General features: G+C 42.5%; 1 protein-coding gene across 4 annotated transcripts in view; it reads right to left on the bottom strand.

Annotated features, from left to right (window-relative positions):
• Positions 1-27,588, bottom strand: part of LOC121567277 (fibroblast growth factor 12) — a 180,492-nt gene that overhangs the window by 88,813 nt on the left and 64,091 nt on the right. The window contains exon 1 of one of the 4 annotated variants that reach the window (XM_041877175.1): positions 24,761-25,462. The exons of the other annotated variants lie outside the window; for them this stretch is intronic. Coding sequence (XP_041733109.1) covers positions 24,761-24,851 — 91 coding nt within the window. The 5' untranslated portion in view covers positions 24,852-25,462. Of the gene's footprint in view, positions 1-24,760; positions 25,463-27,588 lie in introns of those variants that run through there. 4 annotated transcript variants of the gene reach the window in all.

Below are 27,588 nucleotides of genomic sequence, written 5' to 3' on the forward strand. Positions count from 1 at the left end.
AGAGAAGAGGAGAGGGCCTAGAGCCAAGCCCTGGAGGACACGAGTAGTGAGAGTGCGTGCTGCAGACACAGATCCTCTCCACGTCACCTGGTAGGAGCGGCCTGCCAGGTAGGGATCATCCAAGAGTGTAGCGGTTTTGGGGCCGGGTTCTTTGCAAGGCAGGGTTTACACACACAACCACACAACACCCAAGTAAAGGGTGAAACCTGTTTATTATGATCAGGCTTGGCAGCGTTCTTGACAAATCATTCCCAAAACAAACAAAGTAAATACTTTGCTTCCTGTGGAATGTCCTCCAAGCTTTGTCTTTGGGGGAGTTCAAACCTTGTTGTAAGCCTATTTTCTTTTCTTATTTTAAAGCATCCTTTTCCTTCAGTACGCTCTGCTCCTCCCATAGCCTCCTACTCCTTCACCTTCCGGGGTCAAAACAAAGACAAAGAAAGAAACCCAGGGCGAGGTTAAAGTAGAGAGACTGATTGGTTTCACTTGTCTGAAGTTTGGCTCTGATTATAACTGGAGACAGGTGTGGCTGCTCTGCTGCAGTCTAGAAGTTTCCCCGGAGCTGTCCGTGGTCCTGCCTCTGGGGGAATACTTAGCATTGCTGTCCGTGATCCTGGCAGCCAAAAAACAAACCTTGCAGGCACATAACGTCCATCCACAACACAGCCCCAGAAACCGCTACAATAGCCTGAGACGTCCAGCCCTGAGAGGGTGGAGAGGAGGATTTGATGGTTCACGGTGTCAAAGGCAGCATATAGATCTAGGAGGATAACAGAGGAGAGATTCAGCTTTGGCAGTGCGTAGAGCCTCCGTGACACAGAGAAGAGCAATCTCGGTTGAGTGACCGGTCTTGAAGCCTGACTGGTTAGGGTCAAGAAGATCGTTCTGAGCGAGATAACAAACAAGTTAATCAGAGATAGCACACTCAAGTGTTTTGGAAAGAAAAGAAAGAAGGGATACAGGTCTATAGTTTTTGATGTCAGATGAGTCGAGTGTTGGTTTCTTGAGATGGAGAGCAACTTGGGCCATTTTGAAGTCAGAGGGGACGCAGCCAGTGGTCAGGGATGAGTTGATGTGAGAAGGTCTCCAGAGATGGTCTGGAGAAGGGAGGAGGGGATGGGGTCGAGCGTGCAGGTTGTCGGGCGGCCAGACCTCACTAGTTGAAGGATGTCATCTGGAGAGAGAGGGGAAAAGGAGGTCAAGGCGTAGGGTAGTTCTGTGTGAGTGAGACCAGTGGACTCAATAGGCTGAGTGAATGAGTAGAGGATGTCCTCAACCTTTTTTTCAAAGTGGTTGACAAAGTCGTCCGCAGAGAGGGGGAGAAGGATAAAGGAGGGTGGAAAAGAGTTTCCTAGGGTTAGAGGCAGAAGCTTGAAATTTAGAGTGGTAAAAAGTGACTTTAGCAGCAGATACAGAGGAAGAGAAGGTAGAGAGGAGGGAGTGAAAGGAATGCTGGCCCATGTTGACTCCAATGCTTCCCATAGTTGTGTCAAGTTGGCTGGATGTCCTTTGGGTGGTGGTACACAGGAAACTGTTGAGCGTGAAAACCCAGCAGCATTGCTGCTCTTAACACACTCAAACTGGTGCACCTGGCACCTACTACCATACTCCGTTCAAAGGCAGTTCAATCTTTTGTCTTGCCCATTCACCCTCTGAATGGCACACATTCTCAATTGTCTCAAGGCTTAAAAATCCTTCTTTAACCGGTCTCCTCCCCTTCATCTGCACTGATTGAAGTGGATTTAACAAGTGACATCAATAAGGTATCATAACTTTCACCTAGATTCACCTGGTCAGTCTATGTCATGGAAAGAGTAGAGGTTCCTAAATATATATATATATATATATATATATATATATATATATATATATATATATATATATATATATATATATATGTGTATATGTATATGTGTATATGTATATGTACACATGTGTGTGTGTACAAAACATTAGGAACCCCTGCTCTTTCAATGACATAGACTGACCAGGTGAATCTAGGTGAAAGCTATGATCCCTTATTGATGTCACTTGTTAAATCCACTTCAATCAGTGTAGATGAAGGGGAGAAGACAGGTTTAAGAAGGATTTAGAAGGAATTAGGTACTGATTAGGTGATCACCTGAACCAAAACTTATTTAACGAGGAAAAGTATAAAAACCACTGCTGTGGTCATCACTATCCTCTTGCAATAGGACCAGCTGAATGGCAAAAACAGTGCTAATAGTACCTCAAAAGTAATATCAATCAAAAAATAACCATGGACCATGCCAAAAGAGTTGAAAAGGAAAGTTTTGAGTGAGGAAAAGAAGGGTTCAATTCTGGCTTTACTGGCAGAGGGATACAGTGAGCGTCAGGTTGCTTCAATCCTTAAAATTTCAAAGATGGTGGTTCATAAGAACAAGGTCAAGCAGTAGACATTGGGGACAACAAAGCTACAGACCGGCAGAGGGCGAAAACGACTCTCTACTGACCGGGATGACCGCCAACTCATTAGAATGTCACTCAACAACCGTAGGATGACATCAAGTGACCTACAAAAAGAATGGCAAACGGCAGCTGGGGTGAAATGCACGGCGAGGATGGTTCAAAACAGGCTCCTAGGGGCAGGGCTGAAGTTGTGCAAAGCTAGAAAAAAGCCTTTCATCAATGAGAAGCAAAGAAGAGCCAGGCTGAGGTTTGCAAAAGACCATAAGGATTGGACAATAGAGGACTGGAGTAAGGTCATCTTCTCTGATGAGTCCAATTTTCAGTTTTGCCCAACACCTGGTCGTCTAATGGTTAGACGGAGACCTGGAGAGGCCTACAAGCCACAGTGTCTCGCACCCACTGTGAAATTTGGTGGAGGATCGGTGATGATCTGGGGGTGCTTCAGCAAGGCTGGAATTGAGCAGATTTGTCTTTGTGACGGACGCATTAATTAAGCCACGTACAAGTTTGTCCTGGAAGAAAACTTGCTTCCTTTTGCTCTGACATTGTTCCCCAACTCTGAGGATTGTTTTTTCCAGCAGAACAATGCGCCATGCCACACAGCCAGGTCACAAGCCATCAAACAAAGCCGAGCTGCTTGAATCTTTGCACCAGGAGTGGCATAAAGTCACCCAACATCAATGTGAAAGACTGGTGGAGAGCATGCCAAGACGTATAAAAGCTGTGATTGAAAATCTGGGTTATTCCACCAAATATTGATCTCTGAACTCTTCCTAAGTTAAAACATTAGTATAGTGTTGTTTAAAAATGAACATGAACTTATTTTCTTTGCATTATTCGAGGTCTGACAACACTGCATCTTTTTTGTTATTTTGACCAGTTGTCATTTTCTGCAAATAAATGCTCTAAATGACAATATTTTTATTTGGAATTTGGGAGAAATGTGGTCAGTAGTTTATAGAATAAAACAAAAATTTTAATTTCACCCAAACACATACCTATAAATAGTAAAACCAGATAAACTTTTTTCCAGAGCTGTATATATATACAGTGAGGGAAAAAAGTATTTAATCCCCTGCTGATTTTGTACGTTTGCCCACTGACAAAGAAATGATCAGTCTATAATTTTAATGGTAGATTTATTTGAACAGTGAAAGACAAAAAAATCCAGAAAAACGCATGTCAAATATTGTTATAAATTGATTTGCATTTTAATGAGGGAAATAAGTATTTGACCCCCTCTCAAATCAGAAAGATTTCTGGCACCCAGGTGTCTTTTATACAGGTAACGAGCTGAGATTAGGAGCACACTCTTAAAGGGAGTGCTCCTAATCTCAGTTTGTTACCTGTATAAAAAGACAAATGTCCGCAGAAGCAATCAATCAATCACATTCCAAACTCTCCACCATGGCCAAGACCAAAGAGATCTCCAAGGATGTCAGGGACAAGATTGTAGACCTACACAAGGCTGGAATGGGCTACCAGACCATCGCCAAGCAGCTTGATGAGAAGGTGACAACAGTTGGTACGATTATTCGCAAATGGAAGAAACACAAAATAACTGTCAATCTCCCTCGGCCTGGGGCTCCATGCAAGATCTCACCTTGTGGAGTTGCAATGATCATGAGAACGGTGAGGAATCAGCCCAGAACTACACGGGAGGATCTTGTCAATGATCTCAAGGCAGCTGGGACCATAGTCACCAAGAAAACAATTGGTAACACACTACGCCGTGAAGGACTGAAATCCTGCAGCGCCCGCAAGGTCCCCCTGCTCAAGAAAGCACATATACATGCCCGTCTGAAGTTTGCCAATGAACATCTGAATGATTCAGAGGAGAACTGGATGAAAGTGTTGTGATCAGATGAGACCAAAATGGAGCTCTTTGGCATCAACTCAACTCGCCATGTTTGGATGAGGAGGAATGCTGCCTATGACCACAAGAACACCATCCCCACTGTCAAACATGGAGGTGGAAACATTATGCTTTGGTGGTGTTTTTCTGCTAAGGGGACAGGTTAACATCACCGCATCAAAGGGACGAAGGACGGGCCCAAGTACATTAAGTCCTGCAGTGGCCTAGCCAGTCTCCAGACCTTAATCCCATAGAAAATCTGTGGAGGGAGCTGAAGGTTCGAGATGCCAAACGTCAGCCTCGAAACCTTAATGACTTGGAGAAGATCTGCAAAGAGGAGTGGGACAAAATCCCTCCTGAGATATCTGACCTCTGTGATTGCCAACAAGGGTTTTGCCACCAAGTACTAAATCATGTTTTGCAGAGGGGTCAAATACTCATTTCCCTCATTAAAATGCAAATCAATTTATAACATTTTTGACATGCGTTTTTCTGGATTTCTTTGTAGTTATTCTGTCTCTCACTGTTCAAATAAACCTACCATTAAAATTATAGACTGATAATTTCTTTGTCAGTGGGCAAACGTACAAAATCAGCATGCGATCAAATACTAAAAAAAGTATTTGATCCCCTGCTGATTTTGTACGTTTGCCCACTGACAAAGAAATTAGATTTAGTACTTGGTGGCAAAACCCTTGTTGGCAATCACAGAGGTCAGACGTTTCTTTTAGTTGGCCACCAGGTTTGCACACATCTCAGGAGGGATTTTGTCCCACTCCTCTTTGCAGATCTTCTCCAAGTCATTAAGGTTTCGAGGCTGACGTTTGGCAACTCGAACCTTCAGCTCCCTCCACAGATTTCCTATGGGATTAAGGTCTGGAGACTGGCTAGGCCACTCCAGGACCTTAATGTGCTTCTTCTTGAGCCACTCCTTTGTTGCATTGGCAGTGTGTTTTGGGTCATTGTAATGCTGGAACACAGATCCACGACCAATTTTCAATGCCCTGACTGAGGGAAGGAGGTTCTCACCCAAGATTTGACGGTACATGGCCCCGTCCATCGTCCCTTTGTTGCGGTGAAGTTGTCCTGTCCAGAAAAACACCCCCAAAGCATAATGTTTCCACCTCCATGTTTGACGGTGGGGATGGTGTTCTTGGGGTCATAGGCAGCATTCCTCCCCCTCCAAACACGGCGAGTTGAGTTGATGCCAAAGAGCTCCATTTTGGTCTCATCTGACCACAACACTTTCACCCAGTTCTCCTCTGAATCATTCAGATGTGCATTGGCAAACTTCAGACGGCCCTGTATGTGTGCTTTCTTGAGCAGGGGGACCTTGCGGGCGCTGCAGGATTTCAGTCCTTCACGGCGTAGTGTGTTACCAATTATTTTCTTGGTGACTATGGTCCCAGCTGCCTTGAGATCATTGACAAGATCCTCCCGTGAAGTTCTGGGCTGATTCCTTACCGTTCTCATGATCATTGCAACTCCACGAGGTGAGATCTTGCATGGAATCCCAGGCCGAGGGAGATTGACAGGTCTTTTGTGTTTCTTCCATTTGCGAATAATCGCACCAACTGTTGTCACCTTCTCATCAAGCTGCTTGGCGATGGTCTGGTAGCCCATTCCAGCCTTGTGTAGGTCTACAATCTTGTCCCTGACATCCTTGGAGATCTCTTTGGTCTTGGCCATGGTGGAGAGTTTGGGATGTGATTGATTGATTGCTTCTGTGGACATTTGTCTTTTTATACAGGTAACAAACTGAGATTAGGAGCACTCCCTTTAAGAGTGTGCTCCTAATCTCAGCTCGTTACCTGTATAAAAGACACCTGGGAGCCAGAAATCTTTCTGATTGAGAGGGGGTCAAATACTTATTTTCCTTATTAAAATGCAAATCAATTTATAACATTTTTTACATGCGTTTTTCTGGATTTTTGTTGTTGTTATTCTGTCTCTCACTGTTCAAATAAACCTACAATTAAAATTATAGACAGATCATTTCTTTGTCAGTGGGCAAACGTACAAAATCAGCAGGGGATCAAATACTTTTTTCCCTCACTGTATGTACAGTGGGGGGGGGAAAGTATTTAGTCAGCCACCAATTGTGCAAGTTCTCCCACTTAAACAGATGAGAGAGGCCTGTAATTTTCATCATAGGTACACGTCAACTATGACAGACAAAATGAGAAGAAAAAAAATCCAGAAAATCACATTGTAGGATTTTTTATGAATTTATTTGCAAATTATGGTGGAAAATAAGTATTTGGTCAATAACAAAAGTTTCTCAATACTTTGTTATATACCCTTTGTTGGCAATGACACAGGTCAAACGTTTTCTGTAAGTCTTCACAAGGTTTTCACACACTGTTGCTGGTATTTTGGCCCATTCCTCCATGTAGATCTCCTCTAGAGCAGTGATGTTTTGGGGCTGTCGCTGGGCAACACGGACTTTCAACTCCCTCCAAAGATTTTCTATGGGGTTGAGATCTGGAGACTGGCTTCTTACGAAGCCACTCCTTTGTTGCCCGGGCGGTGTGTTTGGGATCATTGTCATGCTGAAAGACCCAGCCACGTTTCATCTTCAATGCCCTTGCTGATGGAAGGAGGTTTTCACTCAAAATCTCACGATACATGGCCCCATTCATTCTTTCCTTTACACGGATCAGTCGTCCTGGTCCCTTTGCAGAAAAACAGCCCCAAAGCATGATGTTTCCACCCCCATGCTTCACAGTAGGTATGGTGTTCTTTGGATGCAACTCAGCATTCTTTGTCCTCCAAACACGACGAGTTGAGTTTTTACCAAAAAAGTTCTATTTTGGTTTCATCTGACCATATGACATTCTCCCAATCCTCTTCTGGATCATCCAAATGCACTCTAGCAAACTTCAGACGGGCCTGGACATGTACTGGCTTAAGCAGGGGGACACGTCTGGCACTGCAGGATTTGAGTCCCTGGCGGCGTAGTGTGTTACTGATGGTAGGCTTTGTTACTTTGGTCCCAGCTCTCTGCAGGTCATTCACTAGATCCCCCCGTGTGGTTCTGGGATTTTTGCTCACCGTTCTTGTGATCATTTTGACCCCACGGGGTGAGATCTTGCGTGGAGCCCCAGATCGAGGGAGATTATCAGTGGTCTTGTATGTCTTCCATTTCCTAATAATTGCTCCCACAGTTGATTTCTTCAAACCAAGCTGTTCCCTATTGCAGATTCAGTCTTCCCAGCCTGGTGCAGGTCTACAATTTTGTTTCTGGTGACCTTTGACAGCTCTTTGGTCTTGGCCATAGTGGAGTTTGGAGTGTGACTGTTTGAGGTTGTGGACAGGTGTCTTTTATACTGATAACAAGTTCAAACAGGTGCCATTAATACAGGTAACGAGTGGAGGACAGAGGAGCCTCTTAAAGAAGAAGTTACAGGTCTGTCAGAGCCAGAAATCTTGCTTGTTTGTAGGTGACCAAATACTTATTTTCCACCATAATTTGCAAATAAATTCATTAAAAAATCCTACAATGTGATTTTCTGGATTTTTTCTCTCTCAATTTGTCTGTCATAGTTGACGTGTACCTATGATGAAAATTACAGGCCTCTCTCATCTTTTTAAGTGGGAGAACTTGCACAATTGGTGGCTGACTAAATACTTTTTTTCCCCACTGTATGTATGTATGTACGTACGTGTGTACGGTACCCTAACCACTAAGCCCCTACCCAGATGGTCATGCGGCGTCGCAATCTTCGCTCTCCCTCTCCCACTACTCTCTACTCTTCTATCCTATAATTTCTCCCTTCTGCTAAATCCTTCTCCCTTCTGTTTCCTGATTCTGCCTCTTCAACCCTACTCTCCTCCCTTTCCGCATCGTATGACTCACACTGTCCCCTTTCCTCCTGGCAGGCTTGGCCCTCCCCTCCTGCTCCGTGGCTGAGTGACTCATTGCAAACTTACAGAACAGGGCTGCAGGCAGCTGGGCGAAAATTGAGGAAAACTAAACTTCCGGAGGACCTAACATTAGGAACCTCTACTCTTTCCATGACATAGACTGACCAGGTGAATCTAGGTGAAAGTTATGATACCTTATTGATGTCACTTGTTAAATCCACTTCAATCAGTGCAGATGAAGGGGAGGAGACCGGTTAAAGAAGGATTTTTAAGCCTTGAGACAATTGAGAATGTGTGCCATTCAGAGGGTGAATGGGCAAGACAAAAGATTGAACTGCCTTTGAACGGAGTATGGTAGTAGGTGCCAGGTGCACCAGTTTGAGTGTGTTAAGAGCAGCAATGCTGCTGGGTTTTTACGCTCAACAGTTTCCTGTGTGTACAACCACCCAAAAGACATCCAGCCAACTTGACACAACTATGGGAAGCATTGGAGTCAACATCGGCCAGCATTCCTGTGGAGTCCATGCCCCGATGAATTGAGCCTATTGAGGGCAAAAGGGGGTGCAACTGAATATTAGAAAGGTGTTCCTAATGTTTTGTACACTCAGTATGTATGTATATCAGGAAATGTATATAGTGAACTGGTACACATTGTAAATATACAGTGGCTTAAGAAAGTATTCACCCCCCTTGGCATTGTTCCTATTTTATTGCCTTACAACCTGGAATTAAAATATATATATTTTTTTGGGGGGGGTTGTATCATTTGATTTACACAACATGCCTACCACTTTCAAGATGCAAAATAAGACAAAAAAACAGAACACTTGAGCGTGCATAACTATTTCACCCCCCCAAAGTCAATACTTTGTAGAGCCAATTTTTGCAGCAATTACAGCTGCAAGTCTATTGCGGTATGTCTCTATAAGCTTGGCACATCTAGCCACTGGGATTTTTGCCCATTCTTCAAGGCTAAACTGCTCCAGCTCCTTCAAGTTGGATGGGTTCCGCTGGTGTACAGCAATCTTTAAGTCATACCACAGATTCTCAGTTGGATTGAGGTCTGGGCTTTGACTAGGCCATTCCAAGACATTTAAATGTTTCCCCTTAAACCAGCAGTATGCTTAGGGTCATTGTTCTGCTGGAAGGTGAACCTCCGTCCCAGTCTCAAATCTCTGGAAGAATGAAACAGGTTTCCCTCAAGAACTTCCCTGTATTTAGTGCCATCCATCATTCCTTCAATTTTGACCAGTTTCCCAGTCCCTGCAGATGAAAAACATCACAACAGCATGATGCTGCCACCACCATGCTTCAGTGTGGGGATGGTGTTCTCGGGGTGATGAGAGGTGTTGAGTTTGCGCCAGACATAGTGTTTTCCTTGATGGCCAGAAAGCTCAATTTTAGTCTCATCTGACCGGAGTACCTTCTTCCATATGTTTGGGGAGTCTCCCACATGCATTTTGGCGAACACCAAACATGTTTGCTTATTGTTTTCTTTAAGCAATGGCTTTTTTCTGGCCACTCTTCCGTAAAGCCCAGCTCTGTGGAGTGTACGGCTTAAAGTGGTCCTATGGTCTCCGTTGTGGACTTTGCAGCTCCTTCAGGGTTATCTTTGGTCTCTTTGTTGCCTCTCTGATTAATGCCCTCCTTGCCTGGTCCGTGAGTTTTGGTGTGCGGCCCTCTCTTGGCAGGTTTGTTGTGGTGCAATATTCTTTAAAAAAATGTATAATGGATTTAACGGTGCTCCGTGGGATGTTCAAAGTTTCTGATATTTTTTTAGAACCCAACCCTGATCTGTACTTCTCCACAACTTTGTCCCTGACCTGTTTGGAGAGCTCCTTGGTCTTCATGGTGCCTCTTGCTTGGTGGTGCCCCTTGCTTAGTGGTGTTGCAGACTCTGGGGCCTTTCAGAACAGGTGTGTGTATATATACTGAGATCATGTGACACTTAGATTGCACACAGGTGGACTTTATTTAATTAATTATATGACTTCTGAAGGTAGTTAGTTGCACCAGATCTTATTTAGGGGCTTCATAGCAAAGGGGGTGAATACATATGCACGCACCACTTTTCCATTATTTATTTTTTAGAATTTTGGAAACAAGGGGGATGAATACTTTTTCAAGGCACTGTAACCTAATTTATGTCCCTCTTACTGCCTTGAATGCCTCTGCTGATCCTACAGCTATTGTATGCAGTAATAATGTGCCTATGAACCAGAGTTATAGTGTTAGCACTGAAGCAGTGTGCCCTAGCAGGAAGTCCACTGTGTGCAGCACACCCTTCACTAACATAAATAACCTAAGCAGGTCTACCTCTGCTTAGCTTCCCAGTAAAGCAATAAAAAATATCTAAAAATAGCCCATGTTAACATATGTACCTTAAGAAACAAGGTTCATGAAATCAATAATTTGCTAGTAACAGATGACATTCCTATTCTGACTATCTCTGAAACTCACTTACATAATACATTTGATGATACAGTGGTAGCAATACATGGTTATAAGATCTACAGAAAATACAGACATGCCAAAGGTGGTGTGGCCGTTTTATATTCAGAACCACATTCCTCACACCAGGATCTCATGTTAAATACTGTTGAAGTAATATGGCTACAGGTTCACCTGCCTCACCTAAAGCCCATTCTTGTGGGAAGCTGCTATAGACCACCAAGTGCCAACAGTCAGTATCTGGATAACATGTGTGAAATGTATGTGATATCAACAGAGGTATTTTTTCTGGGTGATTTAAATATTGACTGGCTTTCATCAGGCTGCCAAATCAAGAGAAAGCTTCAAACTAACTAGTGCCTGCAACCTGGTTCAGGTTATCAGTCAACCTACCAGGGTAGTTACAAACAGCACAGGAATAAATCATCAACATGTATTAATCACATCTTTACTAATTCTGAAAAAACTTGCTTGAAAGCAGTATTCAAATCCATCGGATGTAGTGATCACAATATATTAGCCATATCTAGGAAAACTAAAGTTCCAAAATCTGGGTCTAATATAGTGTATAAGAGGTCATACAATACGTTTAGTAGGGATTCCTATGTTGTTGATGTAAATAATATTTGTTGGTCCGTGATGTGTAATGAGAAGCAACCAGACACTGCAATTGACACATTTATGAAATTGCTTATCCCAGTTACTAATAAACATGCACCCCATTAAGAAAATGACTGTAAAAATCGTTAAATCCCTGTGCATTGATGAGGAATTGAAAAATTGTATATTTGAAAGGGATGAGGAAAAATAAATGGCAAGTAAGTCTGGCTGCAAAACCGATTCTCAAACGTACTGCAAATTGAGAAATCATGTGACTAAACTGAATGAAAAGAAGAAGAAAGTATACTATGAAACACAGATAAATTACAAAGAATGATAGTAAAAAGCTTTGGAGCTCCTTAAATTAAATTTTGGGCAAAAAGCCGAACTCCGCTTCATCATTCATTGAATCAGATGGCTCATTCATCACAAAACCCACTGATATTGCCAACTACTGGGGTGGCAGGTAGCCTGGGGGGTAGGAGTGTTGGGCCAGTAACCGAAAGGTTGCTGGATCGAATCCCCGAGCTGACAAGGTAAAAATCTGTCATTCTGAGCGAGGCAGTTAACCCACTGTTCCCTGGGCACCGATGACGTGGATGTTGATTAAGGCAGTCCCCCGCACCTCTCTGATTCAGAGGGGTTGGGTTAAATGCGGACGACACTTTTCAGTTGAATGCATTGTTGTACAACTGACTAGGTATCCTAATTTAATGATTTTTTCATTGGCACGATTAGTAAACTTAGGCATGACATGCCAGCAACAAACGCTGACACTACACATCCAAGTATATCTGACAATTTACGAAAGACAAGCGTTGTCATTTTGAATTCCGTAAAGTGAGTGTGGAAGAAGTAAAAAAATTATTGTTGCCTATCAACAATGACAAGCCACCGGGGTCTGACAACTTGGATGGAATATTACTGAGGATAATAGCAGACGATATTGCCACTCCTATTTGCCATATCTTCAATTTAAGCCTACTAGAAAGTGTGTGCCCTCAGGCCTGTAGGGAAGCAAAAGTAATTCCCCTACCTAAGAATAGTAAAGCACCCTTTACTAGCACAAATAGCCGACCAATCAGCCTGTTACCAACCCTTAGTAAACTTTTGGAAAAAATTGTGTTTGACCAGATACAATGCTATTTTACAGTAAACAAATTGACAACAGACTTTTAGCATGCTTATAGGGAAGGACATTCAACAAGCACAGCACTTACAGAAATGACTGATGATTGGCTGAGAGAAATTGATGATAAAAAGATTGTGGGGGCTGTTTTGTTAGACTTCAGTGTAGCTTTTGACATTATTGATCATAGTCTGCTGCTGGCAAAACGTATGTGTTATGGCTTTACACCCCCTGCTATATTGTGGATAAAGAGATACAGTGGGGAAAAAAAGTATTTAGTCAGCCACCAATTGTGCAAGTTCTCCCACTTAAAAAGATGAGAGAGGCCTGTAATTTTCATCATAGGTACACGTCAACTATGACAGACAAATTGAGAAAAGAAAATCCAGAAAATCACATTGTAGGATTTTTAATGAATTTATTTGCAAATTATGGTGGAAAATAAGTATTTGGTCACCTACAAACAAGCAAGATTTCTGGCTCTCACAGACCAGTAACTTCTTCTTTAAGAGGCTCCTCTGTCCGCCATTCGTTACCTGTATTAATGGCACCTGTTTGAACTTGTTATCAGTATAAAAGACACCTGTCCACAACCTCAAACAGTCACACTCCAAACTCCACTATGGCCAAGACCAAAGAGCTGTCAAAGGACACCAGAAACAAAATTGTAGACCTGCACCAGGCTGGGAAGACTGAATCTGCAATAGGTAAGCAGCTTGGTTTGAAGAAATCAACTGTGGGAGCAATTATTAGGAAATGGAAGACATACAAGACCACTGATAATCTCCCTCGATCTGGGGCTCCACGCAAGATCTCACCCCGTGGGGGCAAAATGATCACAAGAACGGTGAGCAAAAATCCCAGAACCACACGGGGGGACCTAGTGAATGACCTGCAGAGAGCTGGGACCAAAGTAACAAAGCCTACCATCAGTAACACACTACGCCGCCAGGGACTCAAATCCTGCAGTGCTAGACGTGTTCCCCTGCTTAAGCCAGTACATGTCCAGGCCCGTCTGAAGTTTGCTAGAGTGCATCCAGAAGAGGATTGGGAGAAAGTCATATGGTCAGATGAAACCAAAATAGAACTTTTTGGTAAAAACTCAACTTGTCGTGTTTGGAGGACAAAGAATGCTGAGTTGCATCCAAAGAACACCATACCTACTGTGAAGCATGGGAGTGAAAACATCATACTTTGGGGCTGTTTTTCTGCAAAGGGACCAGGACGACTGATCCGTGTAAAGGAAAAATGAATGGGGCCATGTATCGTGAGATTTTGAGTGAAAACCTCCTTCCATCAGCAAGGGCATTGAAGATGAAACGTGGCTGGGTCTTTCAGCATGACAATGATCCCAAACACACCGCCCGCGCAACGAAGGAGTGGCTTCGTAAGAAGCATTTCAAGGTCCTGGAGTCTCCAGATCTCAACCCCATAGAAAATCTTTGGAGGGAGTTAAAAGTCCGTGTTGCCCAGCGACAGCCCCAAAACATCACTGCTCTAGAGGAAATCTGCATGGAGGAATGGGCCAAAATACCAGCAACAGTGTGTGAAAACCTTGTGAAGACTTACAGAAAACGTTTGACCTGTGTCATTGCCAACAAAGGGTATATAACAAAGTATTGACAAACTTTTGATATTGACCAAATACTTATTTTCCACCATAATTTGCAAATAATTCATTAAAAATCCTACAATGTGATTTTCTGGATTTTTTTTTCTCATTTTGTCTGTCATAGTTGACGTGTACCTATGATGAAAATGACAGGCCTCTCTCATCTTTTTAAGTGGGAGAACTTGCACAATTGGTGGCTGACTAAATACTTTTTTTCCCCACTGTACCTGTCTAACAGAACACAGAGGGTGTTCTTTAATGGAAGCCTATCCAACACAATCAGGAATTCTCCAGCGCAGCTGTCTAGGCCCCTTACTTTTTTTCAATCTTTACTAACGACATGCCACTGGCTTTGAGTAAAGCCAGTGTGTCTATGTATGTGGATGACTCAACACTATACACGTCAGCTACCACAGAGACTGAAATGACACAACACTTAACAAAGAGCTGCAGTTAGTTTCAGAATGGGTGGCAAGGAATAAGTTAGTCCTAAATATTTCAAAAACTAAAAGCATTGTATTTGGAACAAATCATTCACTAAACCCTAAACCTCAACTAAATCTTGTAATGAATCATGTGAAAATTGAGCATGTTGAGGTGACTAAAACTGATATGGTCAAAACATATTGATACAACAGTAGCTAAGATGGGGAGAAGTCTGTCCATAATAAAGCGCTGCTATGCATTCTTAACAACACTATCAACAAGGCAGGTCCTACAGGCCATAGTTTTGTCGCACCTGGACTACTGTTCAGTCGTGTGGTCAGGTGCCACAAAGAGGGATTTAGGAAATTACAATTGGCTCACAACAGGGCAGCACGGCTGGCCCTTAGATGCACATAGAGAGCTAACATTAATAATATACATGTTCATCTCTCCTGGCTCAAAGTGGAGGAGAGATTGACTTCATCACTACACCAAGCTGTCTGTTTGAACTACTGGCACACAGTCCCCAAGTCCAGAACAGACTATGGGAGGCGCACAGTACTACATAGAGTCATGACTACATGGAACTCTAATCCACATCAAGTAAGTCTTGCAAGCAGTAAAATTTGATTTTAAAAAACAGATAAAAATACACCTTATGGAACAGCGGGGACACAAACGCAGGCACAGACACATGCATACAAACACACAATAACATACCCACTATACACACATGTACACATGGATTTTGTGTTGTAGATATGTGGTAGTAGAGTAGGGGCCTGAGGGCACACACTTAATGTGTTGTGAAATCTACTGTGGTCCTCTGTAGCTCAATTGGTAGAGCATGGCGCTTGTAACGCCAGGGTAGTGGGTTCGATCCCCGGGATCACCCATACGTAAAAATATATGCACACGTGACTAAGTCGCTTTGGATAAAAGCGTCTGCTAAATGGCTTATTATTACTGTGAATGTATTGTTTTTTTTTTAAATTGTATAACTGCCTTAAATTTTGCTGGACCCCAGGAAGAGTAGCAGCTGCCTTGGTAGCAGCTAATGGGGATCCATAATAATTACAAATACAAATGTGTACCCCTCTATAGTCCTTGCAGTGTTTAATTTCATAGCTTACAGTATACTCACAACCCCCTCCTCTCGCTATCTCTCCCTTGCAACAATGTCACAGGGTGGTAAACATTCTTTCATTCTTGCTCTTTAGAATATTAAGAACAGCAGCTCGAGCCCACATAGAAATGGACAGTGTTTTTCTTACTCAAGAGCAGCAAGAGTAGCAGAACCTTTTAACAGAATTCACTGTTGCATTGATAAAAAATTCCACTTCCTCAACAAACGAGTGTTTCTCAAATCAAGGTCAAGATACTAAAAATATACACTCAGCGTACAGATGTATGAATTATTTCTGCGGGCCAGCACATCAGTGAACATTAGAAAAGCATGTCTCTTGTCTATCTGTCTCTCTCTATTCCCCTACTCCTGTTTTCTCTCCTCCTCCCACACCTCCTCTATTTTGCCCTCCTCTAAACAGTTATGAGAAACCAAAATAAGACGCGGCTTGAATGACTTATAAATTGGTCTACCAAGTCAATGTTCGAAAACATCAAAACCCCAGCTGCAGTAAAAACATTTCAGTGAGACTGCAGACTACTGCATTGACTACATAATGGAGCATAAAGGCAGTGAAGGAGTGAGGCAGTCAGCCACTCCGTCGGCCAGGTGTCATGTTCCTGATGATGACGGACAGATTGCTCTGTCAGGGGCTGCTGTGACAGACAGTTGCCATAGTAACAGATAACTGGGTATCTCCCTCTCTCTCTCTGTGTCGCTCTCTCAGTGTGATGGTGACGAGACATAAGAGATGCAGACAGCCTTAAGATTATAGTTCTGTTGCGACAGGTAAGCTTCATCAAGCGCAGTGAAAAAGATTTCTAATACTATTTGAACCCAGGTCTGAACTGGACGTGATATGTGTGATATGTGGTTGTCTCACCTAGCTATCTTAAGATGACTGCACTAACTGTAAGTCGCTCTGGATAAGAGCATCTGCTAAATGACTTAAATGCCCAATGTAAATGTTTTACATACAGATCTCATATTACAGTATTGATTCAAAATATATAAGTACAGTGCATTCGGAATGTATTCAGTCCCTTTGACATTTTCCACATTTTGTTACGCTACAGCCTTATTCTTAAATGTATTAAATTGTTTTTTTCCCATATCAATCCACACACACACACACAATAATGACGAAGCAAAAACAGGTTTTTATATATTATTGCAAATTGTTACAAATAAATAAATAATGAAATATGACATTTACATAAGTATTCAGACCCTTTCCTCAGTACTTTGTTGAAGCACCTTTGGCAGTGATTATAGCCTTGAGTCTTCTTGGGTATGAAGCTACAAGCTTAGCACACCTGTATTTGGGGAGCTATTGTCAGGTCTCTCCAGAGATGTTCGATCGGGTTTAAGTCTGGGCTCTGGCTGGGCAACTCAAGGACATTCAGAGACTTGTCCCGAAGCCACTACTGCATTATCTTGGCTGTGTGCTTAGGGTCATTGTCCTGTTGGAAGGTGAACCTTCGCCCCAGTCAGAGGTCCTGAGCACTCTGGAGCAGGTTTTCATCCAGGATCTCGCTGTACTTTGCGCCGTTCATCTTTCCCTGTATCCTGACTTGTTTCCCAGTCCCTGCCGCAGAAAAACATCCCCACAGCATGATGCTGCCACCACCATGCTTAAGAGTAGGGATAGTGCCAGATTTCCTCCAGACGTGATGCTTGGCATTCAGGCCAAAGAGTTCAATATTGGTTTCATCAGACCAGAGAATCTTGTTTCTCATGGTCTGAGAGTCTTTAGGTGCCTTTTGGCAAACTCCAAGCGGGCAGTCATGTGCCTTTAACTGAGGAGTGGCTTCCGTCTGGCCACTCTACCATAAAGGCCTGATTGGTGTACTGCTGCAGAGATGGTTTTCCTTCTGGGAGGTTCTCCCATCTCCACACTGAAACTCTGGAGCTCTAACAGAGTGACCATCAGGTTCTTGGTCACCTCCCTGACCAAGGTCCTTCTCCCCCGATTGCTCAGTTTGACCAGAAGGCCAGCTCTAGGAAGAGTCTTGGTGCTTCCAAACTTCTTCCATTTAAGAATGATTGAGGCCACTGTGTTCTTGGGGATCTTCAATGCTGCAGAAATATTTTGGTACCCTTCCCCAGATCTGTGCCTCGAAACAATCCTGTCTCTGCGCTCTACAGACAATTCCTTTGATGGCTTGGTTTTTTCTTTGACATGCACTGTCAACTGTGGGACCTTATATAGGCAGGTGTGTGCCTTTCCAAAACATGTCCAATATATTGAATTTACCACAGGTGGACTCCAAGTTGTAGGAAACATCTCAAGGATGATCAATGGAAACACGATGCACCTGAGCTCAATTTCGAGTCTCATAGCAAAGGGTCTGAATACTTATGTAAATAAGATATTTTTGCTGCCAGACTTATTTGCCATACCTTTTGCCTCATCCCTCTCAACCATACAATTTTTCAATTTCTCATCAATCCAAGGGAATTTAACAGTTTCTACAGTCATTTTCTTAATGGGTGCATGCTTATTAGTAACAGGTATAAGCAGTTTCATAAATGTGTCAAGTGCAGCGTCTGGTTGCTCCTCATTACACACCACAGAACAGCAAATATTATTTACATCATCAACATAAGAATCACTACAAATCTTCTTGTATTACCTTTTGTACACTATTTTAGGCACTGACTTTGGAACTTTGGTTTTCCTAGATATGGCTAATATATTGTGATCACTACATCCTATGGATTTGGAAACTGCTTTAAAGCACATTTCTGCAGCATTAGTAAAGATGTGATCAATACATGTTGATGATTTCATTCCTGTGCTGTTTGTAACTACCCTGGTAGGTTGACTGATAACCTGAACCAGGTTGCAGGCACTGGTTACAGTTTGAAGCTTTTTCTTGAGTGGGCAGCGTGATGAAAGCCAGCATTATGACAACTCAGCATCACAATGGTAGGGATTACCTGAGCTGGTCTTGGGTCATTGATAAGTCATTGATTCAATGCAGCCTTGAAATGAGTGGACAGAGTCCAGGAGCCAAGATGATTTGGATGGACTCCGTCATTCCTGTAGAGTATCTTCTGTTTCCAGAAGGTGTTGAAGTTATCTATAAAAGTGATTCCAACAGAGCTACAGTAATATTTTAGCCAGGTGTGTAATGCCAGTAGCCGGCTGAATCTTTCACACTCGCTTTTTGTAATCTTTCAGTGCTAGAATCAGTTCTTTAAAATCAATTTTCAGATGTTCCGAGCTAGCCCTCCTAATGTTGTTTGACCCCACATGGACTATGACAGCGTCAGCTCCCGGCATCTGTCGGAAGCCGCCTTGTAATGTCCTGTACTTGTGCTCCAGGATAGCACAGGCTTTCTGCCCCGGGAACCAAGATGTTTCTTACAATAGAGCTGCCGATGACAGAACAGAAAACGAAGGCGCAGGTACCTCCGGATCCGATCTCGAATCGGAAGGCCCTAGAGAAGAAGGTGCCGGAACCTCTGGATCCAGGGAGGCAAAGCCGTTTCTGGTATGTGTCCGGTCCGGGCATAACATCTCCAAGGAGGCCCCCTTTGCTTTCTTCGACTTTCACGGCAAGTGACAAATCTCCATGGCTGGTTGGTTGGGTCGAGAACAGGAACATCCCCCAAGTCATCCAGGAGCATCCTACTGGCTCCGTTCTCCAGGGAGGGGGGAGACCCCTTCGGGGAGGGATCCCTGCAGTGTACCGGCCAGTCGGCTGTGGAGAGCTGACACGGCGCAGACACTTCCACTAGACCAGAGCAGCGTCCGGGGCAAAAGGGGTAGAAGAAAAATAAAAAGTAGGCGGGATTCCCCAGACACTTCCACTAGACCAGAGCAGCGTCCGGGGCAAAAGGGGTAGAAGAAAATGAAAAAGTAGGCGGGATTCCCCAGTAGCTTGTGCAGGTTCGCTACTTGCTTGCTAAGAGTAGCCACTTCGCCCCTGTAGTCCTCTGCAAACAAACAGTCGCTACATTGAAAGTCTGGGTGGTCCACATTGTCCCAGAATAAAGAAAAGTAAGCACAGCTCCTGCAGTGTTGAAAACGTTCAATAGAAACCTCCATTTGAGACTACCGAGCCAGCTAGGCTAGCTGGGTTTCCGTGTCCCTCTCTTTACATGGAATCTGTCAGGATCCCGAGACAGATAGTAGCGTTCACAGCAACTGAGCCCAACTGAGCTGCGGGATCCAAAATCAAAAAGTATATCAAATCAAACTTTACAAGGAAACACTATCACAACATTACAAAAACAATAAACTGAGGTCTCTCGTTCAGCGTTCAACAACCTACATCGCGCTCAGATGATGTCACCATGTACTGAACAGATGACATCACCGTGTACTTTAAACAGAGTGAGAGGGACTTGATGGAACGGGATCATCTAAATATAAATCAAATATATAGTCATATAAATCCATGTAAAAGGGCAAGTAAGTTCATCATTCGGTTCAGACAACTTTTGGCCAAGGGTTGTATAAATGTTTAATGCAGAGAGGCAAGTTCAAATGTGAAGTGTAGGCTACTGCTGTATCAAATCAAAGTTTATTGGTCGTGTACACAGATTTGCAGATGTTATCACAGGTGCAGCAAAATGCTTGTGTTTCTAGCTGCAACCGTGCAGTAATAATACCTATCAATACAAAACATAATCCAAAAAGTTAAGAAATATCAGAATGAGAAATGTCAGTCTGGAATGCATTCGGAAAGGATTTAGGCCCCTTGAATTATGTCCTGTGTATTACATTACAGCCTTATTCTAAAATGGATTAAATTGGGTTTTTCCCCCTCATCAATCTACACACAACACCCCATAATGAAAAAGCAAAAACTGGTTTTTATAAATGTTTGCTAATTTATTAAAAATAAAACCCGGAAATATTACATTTACATACAGTACCAGTCAAAAGTTTGGACACACCTACTCATTCAAAGGGTTCTCTTTATTTTTACATTTTTCTAACTTGTAGAAAATAGTAAAAATAGCCCTTACACACCTCCAGGCTGTGTAAGGGCTATTTTACCAAGAAGGAGAGTGATGGAGTGCTGCATCAGATGACCTGGCCTCCACAATCACCCGACCTCAACCCAATTGAGATGGTTTGGGATGAGTCGGACGGAACGAAAAGCAGCCAACAAGTGCTCAGCATATGTGGGAACTCCTTCAAGACTGTTGGAAAAGCATTCTAGGTGAAGCTGGTTGAGAGATTGCCAAGAGTGTGCAAAGCTGTCATCAATGCAAAGGGTGGCTATTTGAAGAATCTTAAATATAAAATATATTTTGATTTGTTTAACACTTTTTTGGTTACTACATGATTCCATATGTATTATTTCATCGTTTTGATGTCTTCACTATTATTCTACAATGTAAAAAATAGTTTTAAAAAATAAAGAAAAACCCTAGTAGGTGTGTCCAAACTTTTGACTGGTACTGTCTATAACAATGTCTCTGTAAAATGTCTCTCATTTTGCAAATGCAAGCAAATTCAATAGATTAAAAATAATTGTTTGTTGTTTTGGTCACTATTGCCTAACCATCTACTCACTCGGGCATACTATGGCTACTGCTTTTGCTACCATAAAAGTACTGCAATGACTATTACTACAGTACAGTTGCAACAGTGCAACAACAGCATGTATTGTAATATTGTTCTAGTAGCCAAAGTGGATGTTAGAATGGAGGTCTCAATGCAGAGCCTGAGGTCTGGCGGTAACACTCCCATCTTTGACATGCGTATACTCCTCTCCTTACCAGAGACCGGGGTTGAATTCCCACTCCAACCCCTCAATCTTTTTCTCCCACTTGCCTGTCTCACCTCTGATTTCCTCCCTGTCAAAATACCCTATGTCAAAGAAAATATTATTGAGGTCTTAGTATTTGAAGAAGTAGAAGTAGCAAAAACGGTTTGACATTGTTGTTGTTTGAATGTCAGCCACTCACACGCATGCATCTCTGTCCCCGATCTATAAGATAGAGGTTGAGGTATAGCAGAGGGGACATAATAATAATAATAATAATAATAATAATAATAATAATAATAATAATAATAATAATAATAATAACTCAATGCTAGAACTTTCAAGTTCTCTTTTTTGAGAGAGATTCTCTCTCTTTATCTTCCTCTGTGTAGATCTGTGGGGACACAAGGCCAAAAGGTACAGTAGCATACTGCACAGCCAGCTCCTGTGTCTGTCAATCCATTACTGCATACAAGTCTGCACCTCTTTGGTGACTTATTCATCCGTTTGAAACAACTTTCATTCCTGCCATCCTTGACTTGAAAAACACTGGGAGGAAATACATGTATGTTGTTTCTTTTTTGTTCTCTTTTTCTACTCAGGGGAGAGTTGAAGCAGTACAGTACCTGCATATATTTTGTGTTGAAGGTCACACTGAAGTTTGTGAATATCTACAACACATTTAAAGGACATTGTGAGCAAGGTAGGGAAAGTGTTAGCCTGGTCCCAGGTCTGTTTGTGCTATCACGTCATACTTGTCATGTTTGGCATGGCAATGAGTGACACAGAGTTGACATGATAGCACATACAGATTTGGGACCAGACTAGGAAAGTCTGGGATCGTCAGAGTGGGAGAAGGGAGATTGTGTCACTCCCCTTCACACTGAAATCCAGACCAGAGGCACTGCTGAGATTGAAACATGCATACCGATATACATGGGAGAGAATGTGTCAGTGTGTAGTTACACGGTCTTCCATGTTTCGGTCAGTGAATACCCCTGACAATCCTGCCTCTGATTCCTGGTCCCGTTTTCATGAAGCAGCTCATAGTAGGAGTGCTGAATGTTGATCTAGGATCAAGTCCCCCTTGTCCATGTTTTGTTATTTATTATGACCTAAAAGGTTAAACTGATCCTAGATCAGCACACCTTATCCGAGACTCTTTATGAATACGGGTCGTGGTCCCTCTGAATGTTCTAAAGGCCTTTCCACTGTCCGGTCTCTGACTCAAGCTGAATAGATCAGCCGGTGCCATTTAGCTCCCTACCCTTTTGGCCTAACCCTTCGACGTTTGCAGATATGTAAGGTGAAAGCAATATGGTGGAAGCGCCACAACTAAACTGCTTATACCTACAGTATCTTATCCAGATCCTTCAGATACGCACACATCGAAGGGTTAGAGCCAAGGGCATTTTGGGACTGGCTGCATGACTCAGGCGATGTTTGAATATTTTTAATGCATCCTTCCTTCCTGTCTTCCTTGAAGTAATCATTGATCTTTCATAGAACACAGTCTGATAGGTGCACTGTAAAGGTTTGGTCACATAGCTTTCACCTATCTAGTCATATTAGTTTAGATTACAAAGGATGCATTCTTAAAGTATTCAAACAGGGCCTCAGTGTCTGACTCAAAGATGATGATGATGATGATGATGATGATGATGATGATATACCCTTGCTAACTGTTTGGCTTAAATATTCTCTTTAACTCACTTGACCCGTATTTGACTCATACCTGGGTTTAAAAATATTTGATATCGCTCAAATCCTTTAGCTGTGCTTGACTGCGCTTGCCTGGCACAATAGAACCAATGGAATAGTCCTCAAAGTGTAAACCCCACACATCTGGCAATCCAGGCAGGCTCAAGCAAACTCTCAATGATACTATTCGAACCCAGGACTGAGTTTGACTCATTAGCTCTGTGGACAAAGACCACTCTAACTCAGTCGATCACTGTGTGGAAAATGCCCTGCTTTTATTAGTCAAATGGCTATTCTTTTTTTTCACCCTGCTGAAGCCTCTGCGCCCCTGCTACTGTCCTCTGCATTGTGAAGGCCAGGGCCACGTAATCCCTGAGAGGCATGGCGTCCTGCCCCAGAAACTGCAAGCACAGCGTAACTCCACAAATACAAGGGAAGCGCCAAACCCTTTCACAAAGCCACATAGCCACCACACTGTGACCACAGTTTTAGGGAGACATTTGGTAGATAGTAGCTCATTCATTTTAGAAAAATAATGTGCATAATTAGTAGTAGTCCTACTCAGTGGTGTAAAGTACTTAAGTAAAAATACTTGAAAGTACTACTTTAGTAGTTTTTTGGGGTATCTGTACTTTACTAGTTATATTTTTGACTACTTTTACTTCACTAAATTCCTAAAGAAAATGATGTACTTTTTACTCCATACATTTTCCCTGACACCCAAAAGTACCATTTTGAATGGTTAGCAGGACAGAACAATTGGCTAATTCACACTTGTCGAGAACATCTCTGGTCATCCCTACTGCCTCTGATCTGGCGGACTCACTAAACACATGCTTCGTTTGTAAATGATGTCTGAGTGTTGGAGCATGCCCCTGGCTATCCATAAATTTAAAAAACAAGAAAATGGTGCCGCCTAGTTTGCTTTATATAAGGAATCTTAAGTAATTATTTAAGATTTATACTTTCAATAAATAAGTATATTTTAGCAATTACATTTACTTTTGATACTAAAGTATATTTCAAACCAAATACGTTTACTCAAGTAGTATTTTACTGGGTGACTTTCACTTTTATTTGAGTCATTTTCTATTAAGGAAATTTTACTTTTACTCAAGTATGACAATTGGGTACTTTTTCCACCACTGGTCCTACTGTGTTGTTGTCGAGTGTAATGGACGTTTATGTTACTGTTGTTTTGCGGATAAAAGTCAGTGGTTAAGGTTCTGCGCTGTTCAAGGTGCTGAATCAGTCTTGGCGCGCAAAACTCACCCGCATAGCAGTTTAAATATTGTTTGGACATTTTCCCTGGGTGGAATACCAGCGCCGCAGAATACAATTCCTGAATGCAATTAATTTATTTCACTGTTTGAAGCAATCTATCCTACACACAAGACATGTATTGCTACTTGTGAAACTTTGCACTTGACAGTCTTGGCCTACATACATGCATTAATGTATCCACACACTGCATCACACAGACATACTCCAACGCACAAACACGTCTTCTGATAAATCACCACGACTTACACATCTAATAGAAGATGATGAAATATTATCATATAAGTGTCATGGCTAACGTAGATAGATGCTCACTCTGTATGACATTACTGCCTCTCAGTAGCCCAATTAAGCGACTCCACTGATTTGAATATAGGGACTTTTAGATGTCGAGCTGGTTGCACTGACTGAATAAATAATACTGATAAAGGAGGCATTTTGTCTCAAAGTTAATGTCTACAATAATGCCTAATTGTTTTGTTTGTAAAAGCACGCCACTACTGAGAACAGACCCCCCTCGCACTGAAAGAAAGAAGTATGCAATATGTCTCACCGCTCGTGGTTGTAGTCGGCTTCGATCGCTTTCCACAGAGACACTGCAGCATATGCGCACCTTTCTTCAGGAAAAGCCTCAGAATCTTCATTGATTTGGGTTTTTGTGTTCCTTCGTCAATTCACGCAATCTGACACTCTCTACTACGATGGTGGTTATTGAAGCATTGCCACCTCAGGTCGACCACGGTGCTATCCAGATCCCTGGCTTCCCTCAGCAGATCGAAACCCGCAGAAAAGCCTCGACAAAGGGACGCGATGCATTACACCGACACATCCTGAGATATTTTTAATTGATGAGAATTCCAACAAAAACACCCATGGCCCCATGAATTACAAGTTATGCTACAAGGACGTTAGAATAATTTCCCATAGCCCATGTCTCCTCTCGGTTTTACTCGCAGACAAAACGAGGTCTCCTCTGGTGCAAGCGCGCACGCCAAAGTTAAACCGCAGGGTAGAGTGACAAGATCGCCGTGGATGAGGTAATGCGCCTTGTGCATCCTTTGTGGTTGGCTACAGTGGTGCGAAAAGCGTGGGGCTCGAGGGATACCAGGCCATGTCAGAGTAAGAAAGATCAGCTATTGACTATCGGAGTGAAAAGCGTGGGGCTCGAGGGATACCAGGCCATGTCAGAGTAAGAAAGATCAGCTATTGACTATCGGAGTGGCTGCTGTTTCGGATTTTCTGGAAACCTGATTTGCGGTGGCTGAAGAAAAGGAGAGTTCTGCGCATGTGCGGGATTTTTTTTACGTAGCTGCTGCTGCTCAATGCTCCACTGCCGCTTCCCCCAATGAACGCCTTTGTCTGGTGTAGCCTACAAACTTAATGTTGTACTCTATTAAGCATAAGCTCTATTTCATGTTATTTTTTTTCAGGAATGTAGTTAGGCTACATGCAGCTATTTACATGTTGTGCACAAAAGACATGATCAACATGTTTGTACAAACTTGCAGATAGTTTTTTGCCCCAATGCTAAACTGAAGTGGGGAGTTACATCAAGCAGCACATCAAACACAAGCAAGACACAGACACGCAGTCTAATTAGCGATTTAATGTTATGTTTTAATCATCATTGCAAACATTGTCTAAGCAGTTTTTTATTTCAGCTGTTCAGAAATATGAGGCAGAGACATAGGCTACATCATCATGGTTCAGAAGAAGGTGAGTAAAGCGAGAAACGTGTGTGCATAAAATTACACATTCGCAGAACATGATCCGGATCCGTAGCTTTGAGAACGAGGTTTCCAGAGGGGCGGGGGTGAAAACTGTTAATTTTATGTGTCGCCACCGGGAAAGGGGAGAATGTGGGTACAGTCCGCCGAAGTCAGCTGGTGGGTTTGATTATTTTAAAGACAAGGCAGCGCCTCTGCGAGGAGTGGGTCCACTGTCTATGAATGTGTGTGTTTTCTGGTCTGAAAAAACAACTAGCCTACTGGTATTATATTTCACTGCCCAAGTAATGCATTTTTAATATGAAATCACGTTTAGCTTGTTCTATACTATAGGCAACATTAAGTATGCCAAGTGATAACATTAGATAAACTGTTTCTAGGATAAACTGTTTCTAGGAATGTTGGGAATTTTACATTGAAACGTAGCCTGCACTGTGGCCATAGGGCTATCATCAAGTCGGGTGAATCGTTGGAACAGCTAAACAAGATGACGATATCAAGAGAATATCCTAAAATCATGATATCTGGTTATTTTAGAAGAGTGAAGCAAAGACATGGATAGTAGAATCAAACGTAGAGGGACCTCCTTTTATCAAATCTGATTCTAAACCTTACCTTAACCATACTGCTAAACCTAATGCCTAACCCTAACCTTAAATTAAGACCAAAAAGCAAATTTTTGTTTTCATGAATTTGTACGATATAGACCATTGTGACTTTGCTGCTGGCACATCTAGCGGAAATCGCTCAACTCTGCCTCCAGGACAAGACTCATCCCAATAAACGTCAACCTGCTCCAAAGGCCTATTCTAGGCTACTAAAGTCTATACAGGTGAACGTGCTCACAGCTCCATGCAACGTAATCATTTAACCAGGAGGGGGCGGTAACATGCTGAGGACAGAGACGAATGCAGCTGTCACAGGGGAACCCTGGCTCCCCATCACATCCATCAACATCAAAGGGTGGGAGGTAGATGCTCTCTTACATACTTGTGTACAGTCAACACACCTAAACACAACACACAGCTCTCTTAACAGGGTACTACATTATCTTCATTCCCACTGCAGAGTCATTTCATGATTTCATAATATTGAAAAGTATGAAATCAATGCTTGTTTGCTAAATATGATAAGGTACAATTCGTGTTAATTACATTTTGCTAACAGTTTCATTGTGGTCCTATTGTAGACATTGTGCAACCTATCTCTGTGCCACACAGAATACCCTGTTGTTCCTTCTCACTTTTTTCATGTCTGCATGATGACAACCTGAACATGTCTTTTGTATCATTATAGCACTAGAAAATAGCCATCAATATTTACATAGTTTTGTCTCTTTATCTATGCCCATAGATTCCTCAATTCACAAACACATCATACAGGCACACACTAGATCTATTGGGTGATCATCTCTGACTTGAGTGTTGAAATTAGTTAGAAAAAGGACCTATACTGCTACTGCTACTGCCTTCTATAAAGACATCACAGTCTTCATCGTCAAGGTCCATTGATACACACACACACAAACACATGCACGCAGGGATGCACACACACACACACACACACACAGGGAGAATAGGCAACGAACAATCAGCACTCTCACAGACACACACCCACTAACACACAAAGAGCAGCAAACACAGTCTCACACTCA

The sequence above is a fragment of the Coregonus clupeaformis genome, chromosome 6, assembly GCF_020615455.1.
Source record: "Coregonus clupeaformis isolate EN_2021a chromosome 6, ASM2061545v1, whole genome shotgun sequence".
Classification (NCBI taxonomy): Eukaryota; Metazoa; Chordata; class Actinopteri; order Salmoniformes; family Salmonidae; genus Coregonus; species Coregonus clupeaformis.